Below are 20739 nucleotides of genomic sequence, written 5' to 3'. Positions count from 1 at the left end.
AGTCCAGCGGATAATGCTATAATTATGCATTTTCATGTTACATACATGAAAATTGGCAGATATGTTGCTTATATGATAAAAAAATAATACAGATAGAGGGGCACTGAAAATTCAAGATGGCCACAAAGATTCACTGCAGTGCAGTTTAGGGCAGCTTTGAGACACTTGCATCTATCGCAACATCCTTCGTGCAGCGACACTTCAACAGTTGTTGACAGGCCTTTGACAGGTATGGTATTGCTGACCTTGAGGACTCCCACATGTTGGATGCATAGCGATTGTCCGTTCCCATTTATTACCCACGTCGTACTTCGTAAAGGTGTGTCATAACACCTTCGAGTGATTTCATTGGCTAATATGTGAACATTACTGGTACTACTTTCATCACTCATTTCATTCATGAAAAACGAAAACACTTCTGTGGAATTAGATAAAATTTATTTCATTTAGTGTGGTTACTAGCATTATTTTCTATAATAACTCAAGTTTCTGTAATAAAAACGAAAATAAAACAATCTATAAAAATAAGTAAACAAATACATCTAGTAGATCCCTCATGAGTGTAAACAAATAGGGTGTCGCCCGTAAAAATTATTGATTTCTTCAAAATTGAGACAGTTGGTTGGAAGAGTTGTGAATACTATCAAGGGATTGACTACCTTCTGCATGTATGTTGTCAGGACTGCAAGTAATACACAACATCAAAAGACGAGCGGCGCTCTTTTATCTCTATCACGGCCACTGTCTGTCGCATCCATTCATGTCCTTCCACACAAACATGTTGTCACTGCCGTGCCTCCCTTGGTTTCTTATGTAGAGGTCAAAAGCACTTCCCAGAATCTGAACACAATAGGCTTGAAATCGTCTTCGTTCGAGGTTGTAGGCTGTGTTTTCAGACCCAATTTTCGGCTGAGTCTTTAACATAAACATCGAATCTTGACAAGTGGGAATTCCAAGCCGAGATGAGAAGGCGTCACTGGCATCCTACGCCAAGCATCGCCAAATTATTTACTGTAACTCGTCCTCCGATGAAGAACATTAAGCTCAACTATTTGTGACATGCTGTTCCCTGTTGTTCACATTCATCTTTGCTGTTGAGTCCTAATTAAATGCTCCCAATAATCTTCTACTTTGTGAACACTTCTCAACATGACAACTAGCCCGACAGTGATGGTTGACTGATGTTCAGGCAAGATTTAGGTCATGTAGTCAAGTTCAAAATATTTACACTTCACAAGTGTTTTGATGAATTACATTATTGCTTTTGAAAACAAATCCTCAACTGAAAAGAATTATATTTTGATTACAACTTGCTTCTGTCTTAATATGTTTATATTCTAGTGATAAGGCGCCATATAGGAAATACACTGCCTCTACGTTTTCCTGAAGTGAAGCAGTTGACATTCCAATCACCAATATGATGTATTAATCCGCGTGACATGGTTCTATATAGGAAAGCAAAATATTTCTTTATTTTAACGATATTTTCATTTTTTTAGAACATGGTTAATAAATAGGATATGAAACTCATTCCCCTTTCAAAAATATTTCACTCGGGACATAAACTTGATATGAATAAAGCTTGTGACAAACCAAAATTGTTTCACTCGTGACATAAACTTGATACGAAAGGGGAAGCTCGTTTAATATCCTATAAATATGTCCTCCCTGATAAACTGTTCTCTCAGCAAGTTCTTTGAAAGCTGCAGATGTTCCAGGTATTTTTTCCATTTCTCTAACCTTTGACGAGGACATGAACTTTCTTACATTGTTCAGATTCACATCGTCACTTGTTTTATCATACATCAATATTGTGAATACTGAAGAAATGAGTTTCAACACGCTTTCTCTATCCATAGTCTCGCCTACTTCTTTGCACACTGGCTAGTACACATCCCAGAAAATATCAAGTCTTCTTGTGTTTTCCAGATGGTTTTCTAGATGCTTGGTAAACTCCCTCGCTGAATTATGAAAACATCTTCATCATAACCACAACTTTTAATCCATCTAGTAATGTTACCTCAAATTCTGGTTTGTTTACTGTCAGGATGACTGTCATTTTGTTTGAAGTGATGACAAAAGTGACAGTTTGTTCTTCCTCGTATGTTCTAATGAACCGTTCCAAAACAAAGTCGATCATTCCTAAGGTGTACAATATTATTTAAAGTTTCTACAACAGCTGATGCAGCAATGTCCATTGTTGATATTACGAGAAGATTATGTCCATGCACAAGAAAAGGACTTCCAAAATCAATGATTACATTTGTAAGAGCACTTACATCTGTGTAAAATGATTCTTGCACCCCTTTATTCTGCTATGGAACAGAAAAACATTCTGAATTCAGTTCACTTCTGGACTGCCAACTGTTCAAGGGAGATGCCTTCTCTGTAAGACTGATGTCACCTCCATCACGTTTTATCAGTCCCTCAGGGATTCTAGGATTCAGTTGCAGAAAATTTGTGGAATTTACCTTTCCATGCAGAATAAAACGTCATGTCCACAGAAAACACATTTTGTTGCAGAATCTGTGCAGAATTTGCCACTTTCCTGCCACAGAATTTGCTTATTTAAAAAACTGAGTCAAGACAGGCTGACAGCTGAAACGAAAAGTAGAGTTAATGTCAAAAGTATGACCAGTTACACAAAAAAAGAACTAACATATTTACTGTGGCAACATATTCAGAATAATCATGCTTAAAGGTCACATGCAACCAAAAAATCAAACATAATTAAAACACATATGTATCTTATTCATGACATATAATATACATTGCTGCTTTTAAAAAAAACAAATAAACACAATTATAAGCGGGTGGATATGCACTCAAGTGTAATGACGGCTTCCGATTGGCTGGTTCATTTGCTGATATGCTGAGGGTTCATTGTGTGTACAGAAAAATGATCTGTTTGATGGGCATTTTAGAAGTATAGCCAGTCACAAGAAAGTAAGATTCTTTATGGATAACAACTTCTTTTTGTGTACTTGATGCGTCGTTTCAGTATGGATTCATATACTGTTGTCAAACAAAATCATATACACGAAAAGAAGTCGTTATCCATGAAGAATGTACATAGATATGTTGGGTTTGGAAAATACATGTTCTCTGAATTTGCGCTCGATCCAATAAAAAATCATGTCAGTAGAGATGGTAAACTACTGCGTGGCTGGAATCTGTCATTCGTCCAAGTACAAAGCAGGACTTGAAACTGACAAGGGTTTGCACCAGTTTCCGTCAGATCCAGTCATCCAAAAAAAATGAATGTAGTTTGTTTGCAACCCACAGACATAAAAACTTCATGTGTATCACACGTGCCTAATTACATAATGTGGCAGACACGGGACTCGGGTGCACGAGTCATAAATCAACTTATTTTCTTTGTGTCGTATAGTCTGATAGGTGTTAACAAAAATTGCACGTGGTCAATGATTGAAGCTGTGTATTGCATGTTGTCTTTAGCAGACAGGCAGACAGACATATAGGTGTCAATAAACCAGACATTGAGCTTTCTCTGTGACAGAGACTGCTTACCACAATCAACAAGTTGTTTTACGTAACGAGTAGATTAATTACTTGTTTGTGTACACAACCAAGATTAGACTACTGCTCACGACCTCAGACGCTGGGCATGCATACTGTTTCATGCTCCGCGAACCTATTCACTGCGCATGCGTTATGGACGCAGCGCAGCACAGCAGTTGAAACCAGTTTTCCCCCCAGCGCTGGGGGGAATTTAGTGAAACGTTTGAACTCCGATTTCGCGGGCTTTTTTTTCATCGCGTTTTTTCAACTTTATAGGTTGAATTGGCATTTTTTATGATTTGTTTCGGTAAGTGCATACCGAAAGGTACCAGAATCTGCAAAGTTGTGTTTTACGTTGCATGTGACCTTTAAAGATACTTTATTAATAAAGTTTTGGACATCTTTCAAATAATATTAGATGAACCTGACACTGCAATTACGTTCTCAAAATCCATCATATTTGAAAGGACAAATCATCGGACAGTTACTTATTGTGTTCTTAGACCAAGTCTGAATTGTTTCCATGGAATTCATGAAAAGTATAAATGCCATATATCTGTAATCAGAAAGAGTCACCATTTCAACGTCTGTCTCGTATATCTGCCAAGATCTTTCGAAAGATATGAAATGGTTTTCGAGCTGTGCTCTGGAAATGAAGTCAGCCACATGTTCATGGAACCGAGAAAATAATACATCAAAAAAAAAAAGGAACTAGCAAAAGGCACCACTTTGGGGTCTGCCACACATATCTACCAAGTTTTACTGACAGATATTAAGAAGTTTTTCAGTTCTGCTCCGGAAACGAAACACCTCTCACTTTTGAGAGTAAGTCAAAAACGTTTCCATGGGAACTGAGAAAATGATAAATCACTAAAACCTGGAAACAGTAAAAGGCACCACTTTAGATTCCGATTGATATATATATACCAAGTTTTGCTGAAAAATATTGAATGGTTTTTGAGTTCTGCTCCGGAAACGAAGCCCATTCCTCCAGTTTGACACTAAGTCAAAAACATTTCCATGGACATTTCCAAAGGCACCACTTTGGGGTCTGTCACATATATCTACCAAGTTTTGCAAGACAATATTGAACGGTTTTTGAGTTATGCTCCGAAAACGAAGCCTGCCCCACTACTAGACTAACACCAAAATGTTCCATGGAAAAACAAAAAAAATAAAAATGCCAAAACTCTGTAAATAGCATAAGGCACAACTATAGGTTGAGACCATTATATTTATCAAGTTTGGACTGAAAATACTGAACTGTTTCTGAGTTATGCTCTGGAAACAAAATGATTACGGATGGACGGACAGACATGCCGGGGGATAAAAAAAGTACAGTGTATAAAATGCCCAGAACCAAACTACCGCGGGAAGCTATGTTGAGATCAGGTCAGGTAATTTATCCGCTCGGGAAGCGAAGAAAAAATATCACATATCACAAGCTCGATACATGAAAATCTGACGGGCCTCAGATGATGGTGGCTTCCTTTCACTACCGACTACGCGGATCACTTCTAATGTAGAAAAAATTGTAGGTGTCCCACATGTATTTCTATCTGACCGAGAGAAACAAATCCTGGAGAGATTGGGATACATCTTCTATGAACGATACCAAATTCCAAAACAATTTCTAGAACTCAATTTGTGCATCTTCCGTGAGTATGTCGAAAACGGAGAAGTAATTGATTTTATTCACCTTTACCAACCAAACCAATTTCACACAGTTAATGGAAAATTGCTCGGAACCTGAGAATAAATGCTTCACTATTAACCAAAGCCGCCCTCTAACCTTTGATGGAGACAACTCAACATGTAAGTGTGGTGCAACTGACCATCCCGTTGGAAGCAAGCAATGTGTTTTATGGGAAAATAAAGACATAGACTACACACCTCAGGAACGCGTCCCGCTGGATGTTCCAGGATGCCTAATCTTACCTGGACTTCTCCTAAATATAGAAAATTTATATAATAGTGCCTGTGCTGGATGGGTCCTACAGTATACAAAACTCATTAGAAATTTAACAAAGAACTGCACATGTAAGAAAGATCAATGTATTTACCGACTACTATCAGAAGACTCAGAACCCACTCAAGGGTTTCAATTGGAAAATATGCCTCACCAATTGCTGTACTATGGCGGGCCCAAAGTGTTGGAACTTGGAAGTAGCAGCATCACCATGTGGTAAACATAGAAAAACTTCTGAAGTTCCGGAAGGAGTCTACACATGCACAAATTTTGCTGTGGCTAAATATGAAGGTAAGAACAGATTGTTGTTGATTCTTAATTCATCAGAGGAAACATTTCCAGTTTATGGGTACAAGATACAAGAAACAATTTGAGACTTCAGTGGGATGGAACACCTATGGTTGATGGGGGAACCATTTCTGTGCAGACTCAGCAAAATCTGCCCCTCACCCATAACGAAAAGGAAACATGATAGAGACGTTGAGTTGCTGCTTCCAGACCTTGGACGAGAATAGGTTTGGTAGAAAAAATGCATAATATTTTTTTCTACATGAACTGGATATAAACAAACACACATCGAGAAACTAAGAAATCACAAAAACCTGTAAGTAGCAAAAAACACCACTTCAGCTTCTGACTGATATATCTATCAAGTTTTGCAGAAAAATATAGAACGGCTTTTATTCTGCTTCGAAAACGGCGCCCACCCCACCAGAAGACTAACACAAAAATGTTCCATGGAAAAACAAAAACAAAAAAATAAATGCCAAATATCTGTAAATAGCAAAAGGCTGAGGTTGAGATTAATATATCTATAAAGTTTGGTCTAAAAATATTGAACGGTTTCTGAGTTATGCTCCAGAAACAAAATGATTACGGACGGACAGAGGGATGGATGAGGTGTCGACTACATCCCCCCAGCATAAAAAAAATAGAAATGCTAAACTCTGTAAGTGTAAATAGGAAAAGGCATAACCATAGGTCGAGATTATTATAACTATGAAGGTTGGTCTAAAAATACTGAACGGTTTCTGAGTTATGCTCCAGAAACAGAATGATTATGGACGGACAGACAGACGAGGCGGGACGATGACGGGAACAGATGAGTTGCGAACACCTTCCACGATATTCCAGCCAGGCATTCTCAGGAGACAATGGTAGTCATTCACTGTGTTTTCATCGATGTGTAGAACTGTCTTGAAAATCACACGTATTTCCTTCAATAAATCGGTCTTTTGATTGGGAATGCCATGTATCAACCAACAAATTTCTCTTCCTTGAAAACATCTTTGGAAACAGCAGTTTGTTATTGAGTTCCTTAATTTCTTTCCATAACAGTTCCCCTGCAACCTGTGTGATACGTTGATTTTGAAATTCCAAGGATTCCTCAACACCTTCCACACGTTTGGTAAGTTTGGATACTTCTACGGATACAAGGTCTATCTTCCTGCAGATCACATCCCTATGATTTCAGTGTGATACCGTGAGGAAATCTTTCGAAATAATGTCGCTGTCAGCATGTCGCCATTTTGACCGACTGTGAAACTGGCCGACATGTTGAACTGTCCAAAGTAGGGCTTTCCTTGCTGAGGTATGTTGAAATAGGCCTATTTGACTGATTACCAAATGGTATCCTTGACTGATGACATAACTAGCACAGTCACGACAAAGGGGAGATGACTCTTATTTAATCTCAGTAACAGTGGCTCAATCCGTCACAATATATTTTTGGAGCTTTTTATAAAACTAATTTTGAGTGCCTCCCTATCTGAAACGTGTTATTTTCTTAGTATTTTAACTAGTTTCACATATAACCTGAAAATGCACAACTGCATACAAATCATGCCATTATCTGCTGGACTATACACAGAATTTGATGGTGACAAGCATTCTTACCTGCTCCTGCAGAAAGAACATCTGAACAACTGAAACATCATTTTCATGAAATCCACTAAATTCAACACCTGGCGCACCATATCTAAGAAGAAATTAAGGAAGTTTACTTTCAACAAGTTTCCAGCATGTACCCCTGGGAATGTGTTAGAATAGGCATCATATTGCAGCGTGCAAGATATTTACTTACTGGACAAAACCCTGTTCTGAAGAGTTAAGCAAAATTCTTACCTCCCATCCCACAAAAACAAGTCAGTGTCAGACAAGTCTTCAAAAGATGACATATCCCCCCGGCAATATATATATGTTTTGCAGAAAAATGTTCAAAGGTTTTTGAGTTCTGAGTTGAGTTTTTGCGGCGTCGACTATACCCATCCCCCGCATTACATGCCTGGGGGATAACAAGCCTTGTGAAGTCATCTTACAAAAAGTAAAAGAACACTTGTGCTTTCATGTGATCGCTTATCTTTTTCCTGTAATATACATGGCCAAATCTTTATAGCCAAGACAATTGAAGGCTTGAGTTAAATTAGCTAATTAGTGTTGCATAAAGTTATGAATGATTATATCATTTTAATATTTTCACAAATGCTTATGTAGGTATTTCGAATGTTGCTTCACCAACAAAGTGACACTTGAAAGAGTATTATTAAAGATAAAAAAAAGTATGGCAGTCCAAACAAATCTCTTCAACTACAGCTTAATGATGTGTACACAATCAGCAAGGTGATAGACATTTTTCACTTTCTAATTCATACACAAACCTGGTATCACAATGTTTTCAATTTTTCACTTTAAGCATCACTATCATTTCACATAAATTTTTCTTGCAGCACATTTTTCACAGAACTCAAGGATACATCTTCACTGCCCCAGACTTGGTTCCAATTGCCAACAAATTAAGCTTTGGGTCATATGCCAGGGCACTGGGTTTGCTTGGAAATCCATGGTCCACACACTGAAAAGTATTTAAAAAACATTAAACATCAGTTATGAACGAAACTTGAACAATGAACTCATTACACATTCCGAAACAGAGAAAATAATAAATCACAAAAACCTGTACATAGCAAAAGGCACCACATTAGGTTCTGATTGATATATCTGCCAAGTTATGCAGAAAAATATTGAACGGTTTGAGTTCTGCTCCGGAAACAAAGCCCACCCCACCATTAGACTAACACCAAAATGTTTCATGGGAAAACAAAAAAACTAAAATGCCTAAAATGTGTAAATAGCAAAAGGCACAACCATAGGCTCAAATTATTTTATCTATCAACTTTGGTGTAAAAATTATTGAATTATGCTCCGAAAACAAAATAATTACGAACGGACATGCAGATGAGGTGTCGACTATATCCCCCCGGCAATAGAATGTATCAATGGTCACTTTCCAACTCCTTTATATTTATCTTCATGGCTGCCATGCCGTGTACATGCTTAAGCTTTCATCAAGGGTGGGTACAATTACAAATATTGTGATATTGTTTCATGATCTCCATTATATAGGTATTGAGTCTTTCAATGTATGAGAGTTCAGATTCTGCTTACGAACGCATATTTACAAACATCCTTTGTGTCTTGTCACTTAGCAAAACTGTGACTTTGGTCACGCCCTTTCGGGTCACAATGCTTTCATGGGAGGGTTTATCCAAACAAAATCTAAATAAACTCGATAAATCTGGTAATTTCTGTGCAGAGACAATAACATTTACCTATTCACACCATGTACTTATTTCCAGATAAAATAGTTGGATATATCAAAAGGATGGCACTTTTTTTCAGCATCATGATTCATGTAGAGATGTTCGTTTACTGCCATTGCCGTGATCGTTCCTGTTTGTCCAATCGGTGATATAACATTAGACAGATTAGTTTTGTTGACAATTATTTAAACCGAAAGTTACTAATTTTTAGAAAATGGGAAACATAAGAGCTTTCTCTTCATCAAAGAACAAAAACATTGATCAAACTATCAAAAAATATTTCATTATGAAGAAAATATTAGACTGGGTACCACTCGACGTGATGTGCTTGAAGTCAACAATGGCTGTTATTTTTTACTGCGTGCCGAGAAATTTGGCGATCACATCCTTAATTCGCAGGCATTTCGTTTTAAGTTATATATACGCATTGAATATTATATATTTATAAAGCTGAGAATTAGTACATTCCACACATAATTCATATGACACGTAAATTCGACTCGTTGAATAATTATTGCAAGTTTAATTTGGAGATTATCCTGCATTGCTTGCAAATATGTTCCTAAAGTTAGGTTGACAAACCATAGGCACAGAATCATGGTCAAACAAAGCCAAACATATTGCATTCAAATGGAACAAGGAATTTGCTGAGAACTGCAACATGTGTACAAAGTTTGCTTACTTCTTGCAACAAAAATAACAGTAATAGCAACTCAATGTCAATATAAAATACAATGAAAGCCATGTGCAGACACACAACTAACTACACATACCAAATTCTATTTCATTTTACCACAGAGGCCATATAGTTAACTTGTTTTATAAAAAAAAATGTGCAGATTGTGATAAAAATCATTAAACTTGACAGTTACAGGATATTCCAACATGTGCAGCTAACCAAGTTTATGCAAAGTGCCTGCAAATTGCAATGGCGGAGTGGAATTCTTCCACAACTTCTTTGAAGACCAACACCTTTAATATATTATAAACAAGGCTAATGTAGTCCTAAAATCACCAAGACCTTTTGACCCATCAACATGAATGAAAAAATTATCTGCTCAGAACAGTAAGGCCTATAGGACTAATCTGACAACTTGATAACACTGTTCCTATCTTATCTATCTGTATACAAGAGTGGATAATGAGCTAACAAGCAACTATTTCTGCATGTCAAGTACGTATCTGAGTTAGTGGACATTTTAATAACGGATATTCTGCAGGGGTTCACTTTTTCATAAAAGCCACTTGCCACAGGGCAAGTGACTTTAAAATAAGTAACTTGCACTGACTAATTTTCCATTTTCCAGGATTTTGTACATAATCATGATGATGAAATTATGAAAGAAGGTACAGCCAAATCCAGATGAGTTGATTCGCTCGGGACCAAGTGACAAGTTTGAAAAAGATGATCGAATTATATTATTATTATGTGTTCTTGTATAGCGCACAAATCAAACTGCAAGGCAATTTCTCTAGGCGCTAGGTATTTCCCTCAATCACCGGATGTCAATCTCAACAGCACATCGTATTTCAATCTCAACTCCCTGGGGAATATACAACTCTTGCTGCCACAAGGCGCACCGAGTTTATTGTGGCTCTCTCATCATAACGAGGTACCCATTTGACAGCTGGGTGGACTGGGACACATAGTCACAGCACTTTGTCCAAGTTTACTGCACGTTGCTGTACCCGCAACTAGGTGTATGCACATGTTCATGTGGCCACCATCTGGTCAAATACCAACGAATTCGTGGGTTCTTTTAAGTGCACAGGATTGTGTACTGTACACTAGGGGTTGTGACAACACTGAAAGAGTCTGCACACAAAGTTGACCCCAAGGTTTTTACACCCAGTCACAGGTGGGCTTGATCCCGAAACCGAAACCTCGCTGGATCACTAGCCTGGCGCCTTAGCCAGCTCGCCCACCATGCCCCTCGAATGTTAAACAATCCCTGCATTCAGCACATCATGTCAAAATTTAGCACACCATCACATTAGGTGACATAGATCATGGAAACAAATAGCATATAAATATGAACACATTTCAATACAAGCACAATGAAATACAAAATACATAAACCTTTCAAAATACATGGACAAAATTTTTCAGCAATCGGCAGATATACATGGCACCATCTTGAATCTTGATCTTTCAAAGGTGGAAAGCTGTGAGCTGTGCTGGTTTGTTAATTGGATCAGTTAGCTACATCAATTAGTGAATGGCTGAGTTTAGTTTTACGCCATACTCAGCAATATTCCAGCCACATGGCCATGGTCTGTAAACAATTGAGTCTGGACCACACAATCCAGTGATCAACAACAGAAGCATCGATCTGTGTAATTGAGAACCAATGACATGTGTCAACCTAGTCAGCAAGTCTGCCCACCCGATCCCATTAGTCGCCTCTTCACCAATTAACTTCTCACTAACGGACTTTGATTATGTATACAAGATTACTGTTGTGTGAATTTCATGGGACCAAATTTCCTTCTAATGTCATGTCGGGGTAATAATACGAGCATGCATTGTGCATGGAGTAATACGCATGATAAATGAACTATTATGATTTAAAGATTTAGATAGAACTGCAGCAGAAAGGGTTCGGGTGATCCTAGCACAGTCAGGCTGATAAGGCTTATCAGCTCAGGGCCCTCGCCCCCTCTACACACGGCCCAAACAGCGAATGGGACTTCTACCAGGAAACACTGCCTAGTCAAACCCACCAAGAACTTTTTGGAGAAAATGAAGGCTCTTCAACACTGCAGCCTTTTGCATTACCCAGATTGTCAAAATGTCTGTGCTCCAGGTGGAGAACCCAGGCACTCTCCTGATCTGCACCAACAGATCAGAAGGTACCAAACCAAGGGCACCGAGAACAATGGGGAGCCTGACGACCGTGTACTTGGGATGCAAGCAAGACATTTCAAAGGCGAGGTCTGCATATCTATCATGCTTTTCCTGAATCTTGCCAATCACGTTGCTGTCAAAAGGGACAAAAAATTCACTGATATAAATAATTTCATCAGCTTTATCAAAAAGGACAAGATCAGTTTTATTGGCTGGAATTCGTCTCAGGCTGTATATTGGCCTATTCCAGAGAAGTCATTTTCCAGGACCCCATGGACATGTTCAGGGTCGTACCATGGATGGACCTCAGGGTCACAGACATGGTAGATACCGTAGTAAAAGCAGAGAGACACACCATCATGTCATTCAGAATATGCTGTTTGTGCCAAGGAAGGGCATCCACTGACAGGTGTTGGGCAGTCTCTGAATTCATTGCATAGTCGACATTTCATGTTAACATTTTGATTAAGAATCACATTCTGGCGACTGCGAGTGTGAAGTGACTGGTTCTGAGCACCAAAAAGGAAGCCCTCAGTTTCACATCTGAAACCAGCCATTTCATCCAGGCGAAGGAGTCGGTTGGATTGCTGTTCTGTTCCACACTGCATGTACACATGATGCAATGGCTTCTCAGACGACCTCCACAAAGGACTGGTTCTGAGCAGACTTGGTGAAAAAGTTGATTCTTGTCCCCTTCTGCTCTCTGTAAACTATGTTAATTATTATTGGAAGAGCAGTAAAATGACACGAGGTTTGTCAAACACCCTGTGAATAATTTGCATTGTGTATTCAAACATGTGATAGGGCAGAAGTTTGGGGCATCAGTCAAGTCTCCTGTTTTGGGAAGGAGTATCGTGTGACCTTTGCAGAACCATGGAGGAACATCACCTGTGTCCGCAAGAGAATTAAAACAGCGGAGTAATGGTGTTTGCATACAAGGGAACAGTTTCCAGTACCTGTTTCGAATGCCACCAAGCCCTGGGGCTGTATTAGATTTGGACTTCTAAATGACACTTTTCACTTCAGGCAAACAGGTGAGATGTAACACACAAACAATCCAGTTACTTTCTCAAGTTGCTTGTCTTCAGGGTTTATTAATAATTCATAAAACTATCTTCAAACGATCAAGAACCTTGGCACAATTTGAATTGGTACAATATATCTGAGTATCTTTGCACTGCACAGAGGGAAACTGAACAGTAAAATGTCTGTTGATATCCATTGAAGGATGACACAAAACAGCTCGTAGAGTGAAGAACATTTGAACAATTTCATTGAACACAACCTGAACAAGTGAAAGCAGGTGAAACTTGAACAGTATCAGTCAGCATCAAGGATGTTTGGACGGACATGGCAGTTAGAGTCTTCTACAAATGAGACAAAACAGTCCCTAGGAAGAAGAACTAGAAGTCTATTTGCACAGATGAAACTGACCAAAACAGTTTCTCTCCTTAAGGAAGCAAGCATACTCTTTACACTTGACACCAAAAATGTTGCATGGAAAAACAAAAAAAAATTAAAATGTCAAAACTCTGTAAATAGCAAAAGGCACAACTATAGGTTGAGATCATTATATCTATCAAGTTTGGTAAAAAACTATTGAATGATTTCTGAGTTATGGTTCGGAAACAAAATGATTACGGACGGACAGACAGACGGACGAGGCGTCAACTATATCTCCCCGCATTACATGCCGGGGGGATAATTAAATGTAAATGCCAAAAATCTGTAAATAGCAAAAGGCACAACTATAGGCTGAGATTACTATATCTATCAAGTTTGGTCTAAAATGAAAAAGAGGAAGAGTGAGGGTCCCAAATTTTGGGGCCAACTGGCTCTTTGTTGGAAGAGTTTCTATGAGGAAGAGGAAAGAGGTTGACGCGGACGTCTGTAAGAAGTTTGAGGTCAGCTGCCACTTTAGGATTCTGCTCTTGCAAAGGTTCCTAACGGGCACCCGTTGTGGGTTGAACTGGCTCACAGGGCATGAGGTTTTTAAGCTGCTGGAATTGATCTAGGAGATTTTGCTCCTTCAGGTAAGCATACATGGGCACGGCCTTGTCCCAATGCAGTTTAAGCGACTTGCCATTAATATGTGGACTATCAGGCCATCCTGTTGTTCTCGCACAATCTAGTAGCGTTGTTTTACAATGTTCTGACCAAGATATTCTTGGCCAGGTTCTGTGCCTTCCCCTTGGGCAAGTCCCATCTCCAGTGTGGTTGGTTTGACTACCGGAAAAAGGCTGACTGGGCTGCTGAAGTGAATTGAAACTTTCCTCAGTGAGAAAACCTGCTTCGGGGATCAGCCCTAACTGGGTGATGTACATTCAATTCAAGGAATAAAATTCCCCTATCTAGGCCCACCACAAAGATTTGGGCTGATGTCATGATCGCCTGTAAGTTTTGATCTGACATCAAGGAAAATACACTCTGCATTCAGAATTTGCCTTTATTAGATATTTTCTACAGGATTAAAATGTTTATGTATCTATGCAAAAATATCCTTTAATTCAAATAGATAAGGCAAGATCCAATCATCGTTATTTGAAAGACAATCATTTATAATACCTTTTTGGCTTAGTGGAGAGGTATTTTCACAGAAATTTCACATCTTTGCTCTCTCTGCGAGTACTTCGCTGGAATCTTCCGGATAACAGGAAGACAATATCTGCCTCTGGTCCCTGTTTTCACATGTAAGTAAAATCCAGAAAGGATTGATCGTGTGGTATTTAAGTTACAAAACACTCTAATTCCATATGATTTTGTGCTGCTTTCAGCAACAATCCAGCAAACACATATCAGGCAGGCAATAAGTTTGTGAGAACCCTTTGGACGCAGCCCCGCAACCTTCGGATTGTTAACCTGACAGCTAACCAACTGAGCTACGTCCACAATATTGCACATAGCACAAATTTAGCAGGTCATTCCTGTGACATCATGGAAATTAACAAAGTATTAAAAATGCAAAAGGAAAACCAATGGTATTCATGCATCTACCTACTCTATTAAATTAGGTCCCTTACCCTAACCCCTAAACCTATTCCTAAACCCCTGAAATAATTCTAGTAAATAGAATTCATTGACCGAAACGGCACAAAAATGGCTGACGTATTCAGTGTGATGCATTCTTACCGCTTCGAAAAATAATTTCAGTGTAATGAAGCAAATTACTGAATGAAAAAGATATATATGGATACTAGTTTACATTTATAATTCATTTGATCCAAACAGTTGCGTTTCAAATCACAATATAAAACATATTTAGATTATTTCAATTGACCAAAACTGCAAACAATAGAATATTAGAGATTGTGACCAGTGTAACGCAATCGGACTAAATTTAATAAATACACAAAATACAACAACTCAGCACCTCTTAATACAAAGAAATAATAGTCAAAAATGAATAGTCATTACGAAAAAATGTGCATAAGCCAGTAAACAACTGGAAACTCGCAACATCTTTGGGTTTCTGTATTGACAGTTGGTAGAGATGAAACATCAGTGAGCGGAGCTTATACACACTCTTGATCAAAATCACCCACAACAGACTGATCCAGTCTGTCAATCAAAGCTCGCGCATGTGTCGATTTCGGCCAATCAGCAGGCCGGGCGCGCATTGTGGATTTGTCAGACTTATTTCTGGGGTCAAACGAAGCCTCCGAAGCGATGAGCTTCGAATTATGTTGTTCACACTCGCAATATCTATTATACATTGCTGCGATTTGATGAGTACCTTCAACAAACCTTTCTGGTGAAGACAAAAAAAGTGAGATTGATCAAGGACTGCGATAGGCCTCACAATCAGTTAACTGTCGGCACCGTTGTTCTGGAAACCTACGTCTGCTCGAAGTTGAGAATTTGCATGAATTTCCCCACTTTCGCACATGTGCAAAACCATTACCAATTAGATGACAACTAGCAGTTTAAGGATTCGCAAGTGTCATAAACACGGATATTTTTTGTAGCTACAAAATTGTTTTTGCTTATGGTTTTAGTCAATACTGGGCATTGGTTTGGTTAAACAATAAAGCTGAAACGAGACGGGCAAGAAGGCCCTGACACAATGTAAACAAATCTGATAGCGATCTGATTTTCAACATGGCAAAACTTGTTACATTAAAAAACAATGTGATATGGTTGTCTTCGATCATAGATATTCTTAAATTTGTCACACATTTTATGATGTTGTCAAGTTTCAAAAGCACAATCTGAAGGGCTACTGTGCAGTACACTATCTGTTAATAGCGCAAAATATTTTAAGAGTAATATTTTTAATTCAAAGGAACAGTGTAAGCAGATGTTTATCACGCAATATCCAAAATATGAGAAGCATTTCAAATGAGTGTCTATAAAACCATGCCTTAAATATTTCGGAATTTCCATAAAGAGATGTGGATCGAGACGAAAAATATGCGAGAAGAATAGTCTAGTGACTTTCTGGAATATTGGAGGGAATTAAACAAAATTGTATTTCTTAACTAAGAGAATATTATTTGTTTCTAATTTTTGTTAATGTATATTTTTTTTCATGTAGGAGTGGTACATTGGTACACTTTAGGAATAATACAGTCAGTAAAACTGTCATTTTAATTACTTGAATGGAAATGATAGCAAGATATCTTTTAAAACTCTTGCATCTTCTAGTAAACGTAGAAAGGTAATAAGATAAATAGTAATATAGTCAATTATAAGTATACCTAACTGAGTGACATTCGATTCATATGGTTTAAAAGCAGAATCGGGGATACTTAGACAAGACTAACAGACATGTCATGGCAGAGCAATAACTTGGCACTAGTTTCTTGGCTCCTTAGTGAATTAGTTTCTGCTTTAAGATGTTTTTAAAAAAAAATATATATTTGCTAATAAGATTAGTCTGAAAGTGATTACTCATATCGTCACTCTTATTAAAATTACTTCAACATCCAGAGAGTTTGAAAAACAAGACAACAACAAGTGCTATGTTTTGGCCACACCCTGGTGAGGCATTATTCGGTCTTGTAACAGAATAACTTACAAAATCACAGTTGACTATTCATGTATATTGAAACACACATTTAACACAGATTTGATGTGATGCTTCTTAGAAATCACCAGCTTTTGAGGAGGTTACCAATGTTTCATGACAGAGCCAAAATGGTGTTTATTAAGATGGATTCTATTCAGGGATTTTATTGTTTCTGAAAGATGGGTCAGTGTACAGGTGCAGAGTGTATCTTGGATCTTCAGTGTTATGGTGGTGTTATGTACCTGAACATAAACGCTAGCAGTTAATGAAGTCCAGTATTGTAAAAGTTTGTAAATTAGGATTCCATAACAAAGTACACACAGAAAAATAAACTGAAGAGGATGATTACAAAAATATATTTCCATATAATCAGTGTCATTTAAGGATGGTGTACAGATTTGAAAAGAGGGAAATTTTAATGAGATTTACTGAAAATCAGCTGCTGAATATTTGCTTCTGACTATGTTTCTACTAGTATGGAAATATTTTTCTGGTTTGTTAATCAAAAGTATAAACCCATGATTTCACATAGGTGATTGAACTAAATTAGAACATCGAATAAGTGATCGAACTGAAGGCTCCTCACGCAGTGTTGACAATCTATTTATAGATACCGAAACGATCTGCAACTTGAACATGTGGTTGTGATCCCGGTTTATTATAGAATTACGATGGGAGTGTAGAGGTAAAAAAACAAACAACACACTTCAGTTTCACTTCCCTGTTAGTATCTTACACGGACGTGAAATGCCAGATAGAATAATTATTTCGACAAAAAATATGCTTCCAACACGCAGCCGCTGGCCGAGACGATTTTTCATCGGTCATATAACTCATTTTCACTCGCTAATTACTGTCTGTCAAATAAGATATATTAAGAATAAAATACGTAAAACTTTCCCCTTTAGATATCATTCATAAACTACGGATACCAAAGTACCACAAGCAGAATTCATCAACACCGTTCTCAATGTACATACGTTTCACTGGCAGTCACGCCACTGTCAGAGGTTGTCCCCCTAAACGTCAAAAAACGGAGTGGGCGGGGCTTATTGGCCCGAACTGGATCGGTCTATTACCTAGAAGAGCATTATGACGTGTTTTTAAAATTTGTGTTGCTGTATTCTAAAGGTAGGGCTTTTTGAGTTGGTTCAGGAACCTATCTGTCCAGAATAAAAGGACACACTCAATAATCATACATATTGTGTCTAAAATTACTGGGCTTCCTATCAAAAGTATCAGCAGTTGCTATGAGCACCAAATTTCCAAAATGCAAAAACATTTTAAGTGATCCTACTAACATACTCTCCTCAAAATATTCATTATCTTCTGAACACACATTGCGTATGCTGATTTTTAGAACAGGCTTTGCAAATTATTTGTTCCAGCTAGCATTAGATGTTTTAACAACAAATTCAATGAATGACTTGTTTTAAAATTGTCCATGTTCTAGTCAATAAACTATGTTTGGCACTAGGTCGATGTAGTCATGGCTCCATATAAGGGCCGTATCGCTGTTCCGACTGTACCCCAACCCCTATCAAAAGCCAAAATTACAAACTGACATTATAATCCTAAATATACATTCAGTTAACAAAAACAGGTATAAAATAAAAAAACAATCAGTGAACATATTTTAGTGTTGGAATATTACACTGGGAAGATGGAAATATTATATGTAAAAAGAGTGGGGTACCGGGGAACTCTTTCCTAGTCAACTAAATTTTTTAAGACCGGCTTTACAAATCCTATTCGGAAGTGTTTAGACCTATTAGCAGAAACTTACATGTCATATGACTCGAGCCAAAGCATAATTAGGTCTGTCACAGTCAATGAACATTTAATCTGTTGTCACTTTTGCATGTCAACGAAGGTTCTGTCGCAGACATTAAGAAAATATCGTCTAAACATTTGCGAACACATATGATAAAGCTGCCAGTCACCTGGACAAGGGTCAGCGTCTAGACCGCGGAATGTTTTGAATGAGTCATCTGTCGTAAAATCCAACATGGCTGCATGCCTTTGACAAATCAAACACAAACAAATATGCAACAACGCTGATTAGCATACCTTCCTGTAATCAAAGAGTTCCTTTTTCAATCTTTCTCTTCCTTCACCCTCCTTCGGAGGTTGCTTCTTAAAAAACTTGAACATTAGTCCCGAATCTAGCCCTGTAAACATAAAACACACGGTGATTATCAACCGGTACACTGGAGAACGCAACGTGGAAAATTACAAGCACATGCTTTTAGATTTATCAATGACTGCAAACGTAAACATGTGTAGGTCTACTAATTCGGTTACCGGTAAGATTTGGCGAAAACTGGTATTCTACTACCAAGAAGTCCGAAGCTGCACTCTGTCAAATCATTCAAGCAGGACCAAATTTTCAAACCCAGCGTGCTCTGAGCTCAAGGGTTTGTTTATGTATTCATGCGCTTCGACTGACACGTACGTTTGCTCCGATGAGAACAAATCAGCAGATTTGCTACACGTTATCTCGGCTAAATAACATATAGGAATTAGGCCACTGACTGTATAACTTATATCATTATTCAAACTGTGTAAGATCTGTTCATTGTCGCACTATATTGTCTTTGTAATTACACCTTCCTTTTGGGTGTGCAAAAGCTGCTAAGGAGGGAACGCAGCTTTTCATGACGTTGTTTTACCATGCTCAGTGTTGAGGTGTCATTTCCTGGGCGTAGTTACAATTATAGCAAAAGTTCGAGATTACACATGATTTTTGCTATAAACATATTAACATATGATCTTTATAATTATTGCCCAAAACACACACAGAGAGAGAGAGAGAGAGAGAGAGAGAGAGAGAGAGAGTTAAATTTGGTAATTCCTCTATGAATCTGAATCTCTTTGAGAAAGGCAAATGAATGTTATCTTATACAGTGGACTCGGTATAACCCGATATATGAATTATCCCATGTCAACAATCTGTCATTGCCCCTTAAAGGTCACATGCAACGCAAAACACAACTTTGAGATTCTGATACCTTTCGGTATGCACTTACCGAAACAAATCATCAAAAATGCCAATTCAACTTATAAAGTTGCAAAAAAAGCGATGAAAAAAAGCCCGCGAAATCGGAGTTCAAACAATTCACCAAATTTCCCCCAGCTCTCGGGGGAAAATGGTTTCAACAGCTGTGCTGCGCTGCACCCATAACGCATACGCAGGGACTAGGTTCGCGGAGCTTGAGCAGTATGCATGCCCGGAGTATGAGGTCGTGAGCAGTAGTCTAATCTGGGTTGCGTACACAAACAAGTAAATAAAACACGTTACATAAAAAAAACTTGTTGATTGTGGTAAGCAGCTTCTATCACAGAGAAAGCTCAATGTGTGGTTTATTGACACCTATATGTCTGCCTGTCTGTCTGCTAAATTTAAAGGTCACACATACTCCAATAGGGTACAAATGCAAAATCACTTGCTGACATCGTTGTTAATGAAACCCCGTCATTAAAAATGCTCATTTCGATCTTTAATTACCTTAAATCGACCTTTTTGTCAACAGTGCACAATTCTCAGCCGCAAACGAAATTTCAACCAATCAGAGCGGCGCGTCTCCGTGACGTAATAGGGGGTATAGAAATGAGGGTCTGTGCAGTATTCATCTACATTTCAGGGGTTAAACTATTTCGTTTACAGGTTTGTACAAACCTGAAATCGCGAAATCTCTTGAGAAAAATGAAAGCTATATGTTCTCACAATCTACTATCATTTAATTTTGTCTCCTGCTTTGCCTAGTTTTCGGGTTACAACCCTTGTCTTCAT

General features: G+C 38.1%; 1 protein-coding gene across 4 annotated transcripts in view; it reads right to left on the bottom strand.

The window, feature by feature from the left end:
- The window catches only part of LOC137283497 (lethal(2) giant larvae protein homolog 1-like), a 120828-nt gene extending 101238 nt beyond the window's left edge, over positions 1 to 19590 (bottom strand). For 2 of the 4 annotated variants that reach the window (XM_067815027.1, XM_067815030.1), the window contains exons 1-4: positions 19285 to 19375; positions 19017 to 19117; positions 8245 to 8342; positions 7388 to 7469 (exon numbers count right to left, since the gene is read on the bottom strand). In XM_067815027.1, the coding sequence (XP_067671128.1) occupies positions 7388 to 7469; positions 8245 to 8342; positions 19017 to 19100 (264 nt within the window). In that variant the 5' untranslated portion in view covers positions 19101 to 19117; positions 19285 to 19375. Of the gene's footprint in view, positions 1 to 7387; positions 7470 to 8244; positions 8343 to 19016; positions 19118 to 19250 lie in introns of all 4 variants that reach the window. The other 2 variants (XM_067815028.1, XM_067815026.1) reach the window with 2 other exon arrangements.
- Between the last annotated feature and the right edge of the window lie 1149 nt (positions 19591 to 20739).

The sequence above is a fragment of the Haliotis asinina genome, chromosome 5 (assembly GCF_037392515.1).
Source record: "Haliotis asinina isolate JCU_RB_2024 chromosome 5, JCU_Hal_asi_v2, whole genome shotgun sequence".
Taxonomy (NCBI): Eukaryota; Metazoa; Mollusca; class Gastropoda; order Lepetellida; family Haliotidae; genus Haliotis; species Haliotis asinina.
Note: the sequence above shows the minus strand (reverse complement) of the source record. Positions and strands in the feature narration are given on the sequence as shown.